This window comes from Acanthaster planci, linkage group LG06 (assembly GCF_054643075.1).
Source record: "Acanthaster planci isolate LZ-2023a linkage group LG06, COTS_SCS, whole genome shotgun sequence".
In the NCBI taxonomy this organism is placed as follows: Eukaryota; Metazoa; Echinodermata; class Asteroidea; order Valvatida; family Acanthasteridae; genus Acanthaster; species Acanthaster planci.
The window spans coordinates 10,288,393-10,303,521 of NC_141782.1; the positions used below are offsets into that span (position 1 = coordinate 10,288,393).

The following is a 15,129-nucleotide window of genomic DNA, read 5'->3' on the forward strand; positions in this document are numbered from 1 at the left end:
CTAAATAAATACCGTCAAAAAGTTGATGTTACCTTCAAAGATTGCCTCATTCTGTTCTATGATTGTCTCCATTGCATCTGGCCCTGCATCCAAAGCTGTAGGAAAAATGTGTTATTTGATTTCAGTTTGGAAGCAACTAATTGCGAAGGACTATTGATAGAGTAGGTTGACATACATTTTTTTTATGAACGAAGGAAAAAATGGTAACCGCGAGTTGATATGCCGCTGTAGCCCCGAGTAAAGTCAATTAAGAAAATGTAGTATATTTTACTTTGAAATTCAAAGAATTTCTTTGGCAAATTTGGCCATCAAATCCTTTGTTATTCTCTATTAAGACCAGAACTAATTTGGGGGCAGAAGCAACCGAACTCTCCGAAACTGATCTGTACACTACAAAAACCAACAGTCCCGGTTTGTTGAGTTGCGACCCTTTGTAAATATTACTACTGATGTTTTCGTTTTTTTAACCAATCCAATCGTTTTTAACCAATTTCCAACCATCGAAACGTCGAGCACACAACCATTCTTGTCTCGTCTTTCATGCTTAACGTTCACACAGAATCCTTCAGAAGTTCAAACACACTTCTGCCCTTAGTTATCAACTAAAGGCACCGTTTAATCACGTTACCAACTTTCCATCTTGTATATTCTTATTTATTTGGTGGACCAGGAAAAGGACTTGTCAACGAACTCGTCCTTTACATCCCGCAAACAACAGTAATGATCGCTGGATATTCAGTTGATGTCTCCCCCAGTTTTAACTAATTCGACCCGAGTAAAAAAGTCTTCCCACGAAATGTGATCGCGTGCAATAACATCGACTCAAGGCCAAGGCGATGACAGCTCGGGATTGGACGTGCTTACTTGGTGAAGGTCTACATGCAATCGCGGTGTTGGTTTGGGCATAAAGTTAAGGTTTTCGTGGCAGTATCCGTTGAATGCTTAACGGGACGACTGACGGCGTAAATTGTTGGATGGTAAGAAAGATTACGGCTATTCATTTATCCTGGATGCTTGCTCTGAATATGTTGCTGACCAATTTTGCTGGCAACAAAAAGAAACAAGACACGTTTGGAAGCTTTCGAATGGTTGAAGTTGTTATACATATTTACGCACTCATTAATTTCCTTATAAAGTTTGACGGGTACCTTTTCTGAGGTCAGATGCTACTCAAAAAAATGTACAATTTACATTGATCCCTGACCCACTAGACAGAATTTTAATTTCCAGAAATCTTGTTGGTTTGCTGAGCATTGGTATTCAGGTCACAAGCTAAGCGATGGGGTTTCACCCCATCACGCCGGAGTCATTCACTTACTTTGCGGTGCTGGAGGCCCCACAATGACACCACTCTGCAAAACAATAAAATAAGATACCGGTAATTAGAACTGACAGCATTGTGAGTTAGCATCCAAGGGGTGACTACAGGAGAGGAGAACCTATTGACAGGTTTCTTGTGTCGATTGGTGGCAGAAGACAGGCGGCATTTTCCCTTCTGTTAGGTCATCAGATTGTCGGCACACTCGTGAAAAGGGGAGGGGTACATCACTCGAGAAGTATGTAATTTGCCTACGTTGATCGACACACTGTCAACCGCCCGCGAAGCTCTTCGGCAAATTCTTCCTGAAAACGGGTTTCACTCGATCAGTTGAGGATATTTGATGCAAATTGTCCATTTAAAATTTTCTGGGAACATTTGACATGAGCCACTCCCTGGTTACCTTGCATTGGGTGGACGGGGCTTAAAAGGGGGCGGGAGAAGCTATACTTGCAAAAAAGATTCTTGTAAGGCGCTGAAAAACTTTGGTGCGGTATGACAATAGTAAGTTCATTTCAAGTTTCAAGTCACAATTTTTATTTTTTTTTTCATGTCACAAAGGTTACTCATTTTAGTCATAACGGTTGATAGTGTTTTTATGTAATTACACTGCATAATGGAAGAAGCTATGAAGTTTCCATTGGAACAAAATTCAATTTCCGTATCAGATTAGCCCAGCAGAACATCCGCTTCAGCAATCAAAACGAAAATCCCCCCTCTCTACCGTTGTATCACGATCATTTACGATAATTGTCTTGAAGGCGAGGGACTCGTTTTACTCTACAGAAAGAAGGCTAACCGTATCCCACAGTCATTCGGCTTATTTCCCTCACGTGGCGAACATCACATCCACGGCATTCCTGTACTGACTGGGAAGGCTGTTTATGGAAACCGACTGAAAACCCGGGACTCGACCGTGTAATTTGCCGGGCGAAGGCACAGTCGCGGCGCGGCGCGTCGGCACGAACGTTCCCCTATACCTCGCTTTGATAAAACTTCAATCCCCATTAAAATGTCATTTCATGTGGTAACTCGATTTGCGTTATGACAACATGCGACGCATGTTCAGGGAAGGGTATAAGGACAACTTGTACGCAGTGTCATGGAAAGTGCAAGCTCAAAACACATGCCTCAATCAAGGGAGAATGTCGCACATAGTGTATAGGCCTATTCCCTTTTCCAAGTGCAGCTCTTGATGTCTGATTGGTCAAACGCCTAGTCTCAGTACCCTGTTTCAGTTTCGCTAAAGTACTCTCATTTTTTAAAGCGATTTACGACAGGGCTTTGCGTATTATGGTAATTTGACAAACCGGGAAACCGGTTGAAAAAATCTGACTTTCAGATTCTTAAGTTCCATAAATCTCTGCACCAGTAAAAAAAAATAAACAAAACTACTCTTCCCAGGCATTGGTTCATTATTTGTGAAACGGTCGTTTTCATTACTATTAATTTTTCAATACTTGGCAATGTCTTGTAGGAGATGAAACCTTGGTCACGCTCCTGGTTCACGGCAGCGCTGTTTATATTATAGAGTGAGTTGCGACATGAGTGTCTCACTTGTGGGAACCAAAATGGTGGATTATGGGTCAGCGGCAGCGAACATGGACTGCTAGCACACGATAGCTACGTGCTGTACTGCATACATAATGAACGGCCATTTTGGTCCCAAACTCTGGAGTTGGCGCCACTTTCTCTATGGGTGCACTGTCTCAATTCAAGGACAATTCTCCACCTGGCGGAGGCGCTTAAAAAGTACCCCTACAGTTTCTTTGAAAAGAAAAGGGGGCTTGTGAGGGCCAAGAAATTGTGGGAATGTATAAGTACGGCCCAGGAACAACTCTCTATATTCAAGGGCTCCCATCCGGAGGCAAAGATGTCATTGACAAAAATGTCATTGAAAAAAATTGTCAGAAGAGCCTGAAAAAGTTAATTGATGTCATTTGAAAAATAGCTGCTGAGAAGATTTGGGAACATTCACTTTCGGGGGGGTGAGTTTATTTTTGGAGGAAAATTAAAAAAATCATTGGTTAACCTTCTGAAAGTTGAAAATGAAATGAAATGTGAAGGGCCAAATGCCACATTGTTTTTGTTTGCGACACCTGAGGGGCTTCGGTTGCCCGCAATGGGGCTTCGAACTTGGTTGATTTCACACTGGTTTCAATGGAGCTTGAATTAGTGCAGTGCACCTCTTATTAGTAGTTCTGGTTCACAGGATGGAAGGGCGCCATCAATATTACTTATGCAGTAAAATAGGGTACGGATCGGTATTTGTGATTTAATGTTCCGGTCGCAGAACAGAAGAAATATTTTCTTTCTGTTTTTCCTGGAAAATATTTTCTTTCTGTTTTTCCTGGAAAATATTTTCTTCAAAGTAATCCGTGCGGACCCCTCTTTTTGGCTGTATGTTTCCGATGGAGCGATTCATTGCCTTGAACCCCTCTGTCGTGCAAAGGCACGACTCTGTCAAGTCAGACTGCGCGATCGCAGTCTCAACAGACAGCGATTGAACCACTTATTCCATGCATTAAAGAAGTGCATATAGACAAATAGGCTCCGAATCGGCCAAGCCGGACCTGACCATATTATGCAAGCAAGACGTTACATAATTAGTTTTTTTTCTCAACTAACCAGGGATCAATTTCAAGGCGCTGCTTAACACAAATTAACTGTAAGCGTATTTCACTATCAACATTTCACAGTTACTGAGCAGAGGACAGAAAATTACATGGGCACACATAGAGATTTCCATTGTTACGTCAAATTTAAAGTATACCTGTAATGAATTTTTCTTCATCACAAATTTTCTGCATCTTTGTGCTTCTCTTCAATGCATAAAAACTCCTCCACGCTCCTATTTGCACTGAAAGGTGCATACTTTTAAACAATCAAATTATCCATGTTTTCCTGGACAATTAAGGGCGCTGTTGCTATGAAGTCATCTAGGGAAGATGGCTCAGTGTAAAGGTAATTCTGTTCAAATTGTGAACCCAGAATTTACTAACTGATAACATTTCTGAGAGAGGGATTGATGGGTTCTTATTGCTGTGCCCATAAACAACAATGAATCAGCAAAAACGAAAAAACTTAGTCCAGGAAAATCTACAAACACGCAGGACTAGACGTATACAAGCCAATGTAACACTGAGGTTTCTTCCTGAGATGACATCACAGTTTTGCTCATGAATATGCAAATCTCATTAACATAAAAACCAAAAGGCATTAAAATACCCTTTCAAACAATCAAATCAAAGTTTAAATACGGTTTACTGAGGCACAAAGGTGCATTTTACAGGTTTGTGGTCAAAAACATTGATTGCAGCTACCCTTTAATTAATTTTTAAAGCAAACTTTTCTTCCAAAGGTTAGTAAGTCGTTTGTTATACTAACCACTTGTGTCTCCATGAAAAAGCGTAAGCCTAAGCCTAAGCGTAAAATAGTCCGCTTAACAGCGCCGTGAAAATAGGCCCGGTGGGTTGGAGAAAGGCAACGATCGCCAAAGGGTTGTAGAAAATGAATAAACGTCGTATATTAGCCATGAGGTTGATGGGTGTGATTTTTCTTGACTTTTATTATCACAGGCGCAAATATGCAAGAATTTCCTTTCATAAGGGTGTATGACCTATTCATTCATACATTCCTCAATGAAAGGAAACTCTTGCATGTTTGCGCCCCTAATTACTATTGAACTGCCCTGCACAGCGATAAGGCTTCTGTGGTTAAATGTAATCTAACAAGCTCAGAACATATGTTCAGTATATACCATTCATAGCCCGCGACCTTGCTACAAAGAATGATGCGACACTATGCTGCATCAAACAAATTACAGTTACGGAAAGTCCGAAACTCAATCCAGAACGGGCAGAGAAATGTGAGGAATTTTTCTACGCTAAATTTTCAGGTTCACTTTAAACACATTTCCTTCCTACTTTTGTAAGATGGAGTACTTGTTTTTTGAATGCACCACTCGGAGGGAAAGCCGCCAATTTCCGAGACTGACAGAAAATTCCGGCCGTTTCGAGAGCGCTAACGGATAAATATAGCAAACACCCAAAACAGCTTCAGCAGTTCCTGGGACGATGTTATTTTATAGTTATGCAGGTGGTAGTGAGCACTCAGGAAATGCTTTGGGTCAAAACGATTGGCAGACACCCCTGCCAGGTTTATGCCATTAATATTCAGCTGTAAATCTCGTTTGGATTTTACGTGACAAGCCGCTTTGCCAGAGGGGGCCATGTTTGACTCATTAGCCTCTGCCAGCCGCCAGTCCTTGTCGTCACGGGCACCCTCCAGATAAGCCCCATAATTTGCCACGTTTGCGTTTTTCTGTCTTTCCATTCCTCCATTTGCAAACTTGTTGACAAATCTGAGGCCTGACAGTGTCGGGTGCAACGTACTTCACATCGTCATATCTCCTTGTAGCACATGCTTGCTCATAATCGCGCCGTTCCGCGCGTGAGGGTTTAAATGTTGACGACGTGCTCCATATTAACGAAAAATCCAATTCTGTTAACCTTTTGACCAAATCCATGGAACTAATTGTCTTTTAACGCTAGAAAGAACTACAGGCAGTTTCTATGTACAATTTACCGCTCTAATTTGACTAAAAAGTAAACAGACGGCCCCTGACGTCAAAAAGTAGTGAGTTTGATTATGAAAGGTCCAAGAGGAACCTTACGGTGCTTGGTAGAATTGGCCTACTGTACGTTCCTTCTTTTCAGTGTCCCTGATCCACCTCACCACATTGTCAATGAACTAAATCTATTCTGAGGGGCACTGCCCAAATTAGTAGAACTCAAAGGGTACAAGATTACAACCAAGGTGGGCTGCGCATGGTGGGCGTTAGGGATTATATGAACGCTCTGAAGATAACCTGCCTGCATATCTGGCTACAGATAATAAATGTGGTAGGGCGTTTTTGTGCCACAAAATAATTGGGATTCCATCCATGCTTTCGCTGGAAGGGGGTTCGTTGAATTCACTTTTTATCAGTAGTACAGATTTCATTGATGGGAACCGTTTTTGTATGGACGTTCTCACAGCTTGGTCAAAATTCACCCAGGCGCACACCCCCATGACTACTGAAGACTCTCTGGTTAATACTATTTGGCACAACGACAAAATCAGAGTTGGCAAGAAGTGCATTTATTACAAGCACTGGCAGTCTGCAGGGGCCAACTTTATTTTCGATCTCTTCGAAAGCGGTAACTTTCTTTCATGTGATGGATTTAAAGCAAAGTTTAATGTTAGAACTATTTTTTTTTTAATATAGAGGTGTAATTAGGGCGGTTAAGATAGCATTTCCAAATTATTGAATAGATAAATGTGTTATTCAATTACCTATCATACCTTGCAATTAAGGTACTCTTTCGAGAAACAATAAAAGGCTCTTGTAGAAAGTTTTCGGTGCTGACTTCTAGTAAGAGAGCCACCAGGCAACGACTTTTTTTTGTAAAGGCTGACACATCTGACCGGCAATTGCATCTCGTAGGTTGCGTCACGAGGCGTTCATCTTGTTACCAAGAACGACAGGTACACTGCTCCAAGCCCTGTATTCTAACCCAGAGGGGATAATGTCATTGTGAAAACGGGAACCAGACGGTCAACCCCAGGCCCACATTATAATACTTGCAATACAGTCTTCACCATCAGGCAACGTTGTGCTTTGTCACGCAAACATGATCTATCAAGTGGTTGTAAACAAATGTCAGTGACAAGGTAACGGCTATGGTCAGAAGCTAAAAGATAGCATTACGGGCATAAATCATAAGTCGACCCACCTGTGACGTTTGACTTCACGGGTCACAGGTCCTGTTTTGGTGCCCGATTTATGTAGGCCTACGGACTGGATTGCGGCGCTACTTGGTCGAAGTAGATATATACCCAATGAGTTATGACTGGATACATGGGAATGCTAAAATCTAGATAAATACGTACTTGCATAATCCAACAAAGCTAAACGGAAGATCTCGAAAGCAAAGCTTGCTTAAAAGATATTTTAAACTCAAATTTAGAGAAAGAAGAATTAGTATGGGAATACGGTCGACCATCATAGGTATACGCATTTGTCCATGTGCAGTCCATCTCCGGGTGGAATGTTATGGGTCTTCCGCATGCTAAACATGATGATTGGGTTGAAACCTTTCTAGGTTCGAAGTCAAGAGCGCAGACATTGCGACATGTATGCCATCTGGTGCATCTATCAGATCAAACATGTGCTTGCATACCACGACCAACCGGCACACTTTAACTTAAGTTTACCCAGACGAACATTTCGCCTGGCGGAGAACAGGCCTCAAATTTCAAGGCTTAGCCAAAAGACGCGTCCGGGCGAAAAGATCCCATGCCGTCAGTTTTCATTTCAGTGAGGACTTTAACAAGGTTTTAGGCGGGGTTGCCTTCGCTGGTTCCCATCTGCCGGAACCTCCTGATTTCGCGCGGCCTTCATTAAGACGCAGGGTCCAATGGACTGCGCGATAACCAGCGATGGATAAATTGAATCAGAGCCGGTGTCAAAGTGGATAATTCACGCACGTGTTCGGGAGTTTCAGCTTGCGTTGGTGGTAACGACTGGCGACCCGCCGTCAATTTAGAACAGTGAACTTGAGGTATGGGGTCAGTCTGAGGACATTATACATGTATCACAGAGCTCTCGAGGGTACATGAGCATGTGTGTACTGGCGGGACGTGCCCACTCGTGTGCACGCATGACAGACTTTAGAGACACTACGAGTACGACAGAAGTCGGTTTGAAAGTGTTTGAGATAGGCCTACACTATCCTCTGCTGGGGTGACCAAGAAAATTACTCTGTTCGCAAAGACGAAGATCATCCCAAGTTTAAAGTTCAGTCACGGCTTAGATGTATGATGCCTTATATCACAATTTATCACGGTTAATTGAAAGCAATTGACTTTTTAATATCCAATATGATATCATTGACATGGAGTAGTAATACTCTTAGATATACTTTGCCATTCTGATGTGAGGTTATTCTTACAGACGTGTGATGACGTTTTGCAATATGGAATATCACAACTATTTATGTTAAATGTTGGGGATGGGCTTTCACCGTTTAGTTTTACATCCAATGCGCAGTTACACTATTTGGATGGGGACTAGGGTGATGCCTGAGCTGGAGAATAATTATTTGTACATTTCAAAAAGGAACCGTATTTTTTTTAAGAGAAGAGTCACAAGTGTAACTACTGAAACTCTGCTTTCACGGCGTTTTTAAGTGTTGCAAAGATAATGGACAGGTACTAGGCCTATAGGCCTATAGTTGGGGCTGCTGCGAATGGATCCAGAAGAGAATTCCCGGTGACTTTTTTGAGTCAGCGGAAAAGTACAACAAAATCTCAGAAAGTTCTAACTATTTTAAGTACAAAGGCTTTTGAATTTTTTAAATAGTGTTTAACTTATGAACTTCAAGCAGTGTATGCATGGAGATTGGACTTACACGCGCCTCATTGGGCTTTTCACATGGCAAATCCTTCCATTTGCCCCCGGCTATTTGTGTCTCTGTTTAACTTTAATAAGTGGCTGACAATTGGCACCTGCTCGTACGGGAGTCGTGGCAGCAGACGTGACAACGACAAGGTCACTAAACGTCCAGGACAAAACAATAGACGTTCGCCGGTCATGAACTGCATAATTAAACTTACTTATACAGTATAACGAAGAAAATGCGCAACACTGATGTAACTAGGAGTACAAGATGCTTCCGAAACATGCATATGTTTCTAGATTTTTTATTATGGAAAAACTGAATACAATTTTTAAGTAGTGTGTATTTTGAATTGCCCAGATCGTTGCCATGTACGAATAGACACCGAGTACGAATTACCCCTTGCTTTCTAGTGACAGTTTCTGCAGTGTATCCGTACTAATGCAAAGCCGGAGTTAGAACATGGCCGAACTCCGGTGGCACGTCAAGCGTCAGACTGTTCGCCGATTGAAAGCTTCCTTTTAAAGGAAGATATTTATATCCAGCCTCGCCTTGTTTCCTACCACCCCTCTCCCGCCTACTCCATCGCTGCGCCGTCGTGGTATGACTCACTAAATACATGACAGTTTGAGTCATCCGTATCACGCAACAATAATTGCACTGAGAATTTTGCGTGGAAAACCTGTGACATCCAACTCGTTAGTTTAACACTGCCGAAGATCGTCAGCCTGAGGGGAAAATTCCATGGAAAAATCACACCGAAGATTATGCTCAAGACAGTAGTCATGCATCATTAGCCGTCGTTAGACCCTTACAGTGATTCGTTTCACCCGTGGACGCATTACAGGAGATTACTCGTCACCTTATTATATATTCTGGTTTATTAACATCAAATATTTGAATAAAATGGTCCTAAGACCAAAAACCATTCAAATTTACAAAACTTATACATTTCATTTAAAACACTAAAAATAATAACAAAATCAATAAAAATTGTGGAAAGAAAAATAAACTACAAAATTGTAGTCAATGAGGGTATTGTTTAGCGCCTGTAACGTTCAGTGTTGTAACCTGGGGCTATAAAATTAGAGGTTGTTCTGAGTTGATAACCTTTTTCTCGCCATGGTGGGAGCATTTCGCCAGTCCTAGATGTCATTGTAAAGTTATTACAAAATAATAATACTTTCGTAAACATAACAGGTGAGAGAAATGTTCCTGTTTAGTGCATGATAAGTAAGATTGGTATGCCATATGTGCCACCGGTATTAATGCACAAACAGTATTCCTTCAATGAGGCAATACGAGTTCAACCAATCAAAAGGTTGATTAGAATTTTCTTCGAAAATTCTAATTAGGCAAAATATATTACAAATTATACTGTGAACTGACATACAGCTTTCACGGGTTTTGAGTGTTAAACAGTGGCGTCACGGGGGGGGGGTCGTGGCCCGAGCGGATGTCTGTTTCCGCTTAGTGTCCCCCATTTAAAAATTTGGACTGAATACGATCTACATGCAACTTACATTAATTCTCACTTGTTTTCAGTGCCTCCTTGAAAAAAAAAGTGTCTCTCCCCGCCCCCCTCTCCCCAAAATAAACAAACATCACCCTGTTACTATCGACCAGTGATGAGACAGGGTGTAGTGCTGTTCAAAGTAACGGTACCCGGTACGCAATTTCTCTTCGTTCCTCACCGCCTGGCGCATGTCCAAATATTCGTTAATCTTTTCGTCCCCTTCCTCTCCTCGTTTCAATTCCGATCTGTTTTTGTAGAGATGTGCAAAAAGCGTGTGCGTGAAAGTTTCACCGCGGGACCTCCTGACCGGTTCTACGAATTTACCATGTTTGTTGGATGTATTCCACAAGGCAAGGCAAATTGAAAGCCTCTTGGAAAATATTTCTAGTTCTGATACTTCGGCGAAGTGAGTTATGTGCTCAGTGAGAAAGTGCTCACTTTGGGAGCCGCCTACCAGGGTGTCAGACTCGCTGAAACATCTGCAAAAGCGAACGTTCCTGCCCGTCTTTTTTTTTCTGCACGAGGAGGACCTCTGAGGTCAGGGGAACTTAAATGCAAAGTTTCCGGGATCCCATCCAACCGATAGCAGAAACACCTGGGGGAGTCTGGAAGGCTTGAACTCCCCTCGACGGCGGGGCAAGCGAATTCCCTCCTTCATCTACCGAATTCATTACTGACCCTACCGCGCGGATTTGTCATCGGATACAAAAGTCTCGCTGGGTGCAGTGGCTTGACGATCAGGACGAAAACAAATCTACGAATGCTTCGGTAAAAACCAGACATCTTCTATCGTTCCCGGCCTCGGCATGGTACGTGATTTCGAAGCAGGGTGTCAATTATCTCTGGGGTACAGGGCCCAGTGTCAGAGGTTACCGAGGTGGAAGAGTGTGTGTAATGACAACTACCACTCATTGGCAACCACCAAGGATTTACTAAAGCTGTAGATATCGTAAATTGATTGGCCACCTTGAGCTCCCAAGTAATTTGGTAACGAGGGAATTGGAACACAATCGTTGAAGTCTGCACAACAGACTTAGTAGTGCATGCCAATACAGTGACAGAAGTGGAGAATTGGCCCTAACATTTCTTTCAGAGATCGATCACTTCATTTTATGGGGGGGGGGCTTTAACCTGTATTTTTCACGTTTAGGATACACTCGAAACCTTGAGTCACTATAATTTGTAGACTTGAGCAAAGGTTTTAAAGCTAGCAAGGAAAGGCTAAACTTCATTAAATACGTCGAAAAGCAAATAATTTATCCTGATTGTCTGACTGCGTAGGAAGATGTGGAATGTTCAGATCATCTTGTGTCTGTTGCCGTTGGTTAACACTCCTGGCTTTGCAGCCTAAATGAACACAGGCCTACATCTTACCGCTCCACGCTCTCAGCATCAAAGAAATACGACACCCAGCATGGTATAGTGCACTTTGACATATCCTGCCGCAGAGTGCCCGCACGCGAGCCGCACTCGCTCGGGCGTGAATTTGATTTTGGAGGATGGTGGAGTAAAAGCAAAGGAAACGGCAGTGCGGCCTCATCTTGAACTGAGAGGAGATGTGATTAATTTTATTCATCCTCTGGAAGGAAACCGCAGAGACTGATTCACTGTCATTGTTCGGCGGAAACGTCAAACCACATACGGAAATTCACAAAGCTTGAGAACATTGTATGCACGGTCATGATGGATCCTTGAGGAGGGGTGTTAAGCCAAAAAGAAAGGAGAAAAAATAACTGTACCCATTTAGTGATACAAATGAGTTCCTCTTGTCGTTGATAATAGGAAATTCATGACAACTGTTCACAGTTCACATTTGAATGAATACAAATAATTGCACCCCCCCTTTTTCCTCGTTACCTCCGCCCACATGGTGTATTCTTAGCTGGTTGGTTGAACTGTCATGCTGTGTAATGCATATTCCAGAGACAGGTCTTATATACATGATTAAGACCAGCCTAAACAATGTAATACAGCACTCATGTTTTCTTAACTTTCTCAGCCCTATTACTCGCCCCAGCATGATGTTTAAGGGAAAGTATATTCTCCAGTTTAGGGAAATAATGGATGATACACGGGGGGAATAAAATCTCAAATGCTATCCAGCATCTCCCCTTCTAAGAAATTTGTTTACGCTCCCCTTTCCTGATTTCTCAGCATGCTTACTCGCTCTTGGCATGTACTGACCATAGAGCAAGGAACAGAGCTCTGTGTTCTGACCAGGCACCACACGGCGGTTGTCCTACATTTCGCAATCCAGGAAGGTCTTCATTACAGAAAACTTTCTGCTGAGAGTGAAACACCGAGTGTGTATGTACATGTACAGTGTACATGTACATGTACATGTACATTCCCACTGTTTGTGCGTCCTTCAGGGCTGTTAAACGTATCGTGAGAAAGTGGACTCAGGCGTTTGGTGAAGACATGACAGTGGTGGATTGTACTTCTGGGGGCGTGCAAACCAGATAAATTTTATGAAGTACTCTACACGGTACACCTATAGTCCAAGAAAAAACGCTGTACTTACCTCGGATGCCGTGCAAGCTATCGAACTGAGGAGAATGAGAAGTAGAAACCATGGGTGGCGAGGAGCATCCATTTCTCAATTAGCTCTGTGCAGTTATTTTTTTCAATCTGTCGATGCAAAAACACCTTAATCACATGCGAGTGAGCTTTAACACCTTTTCCCGGTTCTTGGTCAAAGGATGTTGACAAAATAGAAAAGTGCAAGCACCTTGAAATATGAAACGCAAATGTCTGATCACTCCTTTTCAAAGTCTCTTCTTAAATGATTCCACAATTTATTCTGTTTAAGTTGTTCCCAGCTGATCAAGCCAAACTTCCCATTCATCGGCCACGAGAGATGGCACTGTCTGGTCAAACCGCACCCGTACGTGCATGCCACGCATCCAGAACACCCCACAGCTAGCTCCAACCTCCAAAGAGTTGGCCAAGCTGTGTCAGCAAGTCTTCCATCCACCGCACACCGCCGGCCCTGATGTCAACTTCCCCCGAATGAGTGTCCACGGCCACAGAAAAACCGGCGCACGCACCTCTCTCCCTCGAGCTCTCGGCACCGAAGGGGTGAGCGTATAACGGAGCCCGGCCAACCTGGCTGGTGCACACAGCACGCCGGGTAAATCAAGCCCTCATCCTGCAGTGACCTCCCGTCCCGTCTAGGTCAGCCACCAGTCGTCAGCATATTATTATCCCCCAGCCCAGCTTGGGGGCAATGTACATGTACGTTGTACATGATCTTGGCATTATCATTTTCTGTGGCTTAACCAAGGCATTTTCTCACCCCTGGGATTTTATTTTAAGGCTCGGGGCCAGACCCTGCCTGACTCTATCCGAGAAGGTTTCGTCAAACCTGACCCCTCCTCTTTAATTGTCGGGTCGATGAAGGTGTTTATTATTCCATGCCGGGAAACTTGAATGTTACTGTCAGGCAAGCGAAGGAGAAAAAACGATGTCACGCATCCGCAGCAGAAGAGCCAAAACAAAACAGCTGAAAAAAAGGAAACGCGATACACATTCGCCAATTAAGTTAATCCTCTGGTTTTGTTCGTACGGAATTTCAAAGAACCTGTATGTGATTGATGCGAACAACCTCCTTGATGTACTGGAAGAACATCCTGTACCGTGGATAAATAAGAGAAGGAAATAGGGTCAGAAGTGGCAAGAGACGCTGTGCCATGCAGTGCGGGAAGTGTGCTCCGAAGGCACAGGCACAAACATTGCTGATTTAATTAATACAGCAACTGAAAAGTGGGACTGACGCATAAGGGACAAACGATTTCCCTTTCACCCTCGCATCATTTTCCCCAGTACGTTCCTTATCCTGTTTGTAGTCTTGCAAGTCACGGTTAAGAAACGTTCATAACCTGGAATCATTATTCTGAAGTTCCAATTTAAGTTTTTTGAAAAAGGGTTCTATGACAGCGTTGGGAAATGAAATCTTCATTTCTTGGCACCCCTTCGCATTCGCAGGTTCACAGACTCTCGGGAGGGGGAGCTAGCGGTGACTGCCATTTATTTTGATAAGTTGCAAGTGTTGTATCGTCAGCAAGCATTTCTTTCTATCAAGATCCGTGGTATTTTTTTGTACAGCCCTTTATTCGACGAAAGTCCTAAAATGATGGATTTGTACTTCAACCCGTAGCCTACCCAGCGGGAAGGGGGCAATAGACACAATAATATGCCCAAAACGAAATGGTACTGTCATCTTTGGGGGAGCATCGATGATTCTTTTACGGCTAAGAAAGTTGGACAGTCGGTCTGGCAAACAAGTTCCAATCAGCCCTTTCCCCGAACCAACTTAGACCTAGGTACCTCATTCCCCACTCTATGTCGTCCCTGAAGCACAATTATCAGTTATCCGTCACCCTTTTTGCTGCAGCTCCCTGTATATATATTAAACTAATTCCAGAAAACCTGATTAGTTGACTGTTTCAGAGGGTTAATGGGCTGTACAAATATGTATCGTCGCGACGCCGTTTGATTAGGGAGGGATCTCTGAAGGTGATATGGTGCACGTTCAGGGTTCACACAAACTAACATTTCATTTGGCCCGACCATCCTTGCTTCCGTTTTTGATACGTATTTTCTGTTTCCTGTCGGCTATCAACACTTCAGCCTATAGTAACGCTGAACTCGATGAATCAGGATCGGATTTTTTTTTTCAGATGAAGGCCAATTTTACTTTATCGAGAGCCATTTATAGTTTCATAGTTTCTTACAGAATTCAATCCAAGTTGCACAATCTTACCTGGCCTTCAAGCTCTCGGTTGGCTTCCAAATGAACTGAAAGCTCTCTTAGTCTTATGGGATTAATTGGAGCCTTCTTGCTTTGGCAC

The 15,129-nt window shown here is 42.9% G+C and overlaps 1 protein-coding gene across 3 annotated transcripts in view; it reads right to left on the reverse strand.

The window, feature by feature from the left end:
• LOC110975648 (uncharacterized) overlaps positions 1–13,408 on the reverse strand; it is a 33,036-nt gene extending 19,628 nt beyond the window's left edge. The window contains exons 1-4 of one of the 3 annotated variants that reach the window (XM_022228296.2): positions 13,008–13,408; positions 12,801–12,907; positions 1,319–1,352; positions 33–95 (exon numbers count right to left, since the gene is read on the reverse strand). In XM_022228296.2, the coding sequence (XP_022083988.2) occupies positions 33–95; positions 1,319–1,352; positions 12,801–12,872 (169 nt within the window). In that variant the 5' untranslated portion in view covers positions 12,873–12,907; positions 13,008–13,408. Of the gene's footprint in view, positions 1–32; positions 96–1,318; positions 1,353–12,800 lie in introns of all 3 variants that reach the window. The other 2 variants (XM_022228295.2, XM_022228298.2) reach the window with 2 other exon arrangements.
• Positions 13,409–15,129: the final 1,721 nt, after the last annotated feature.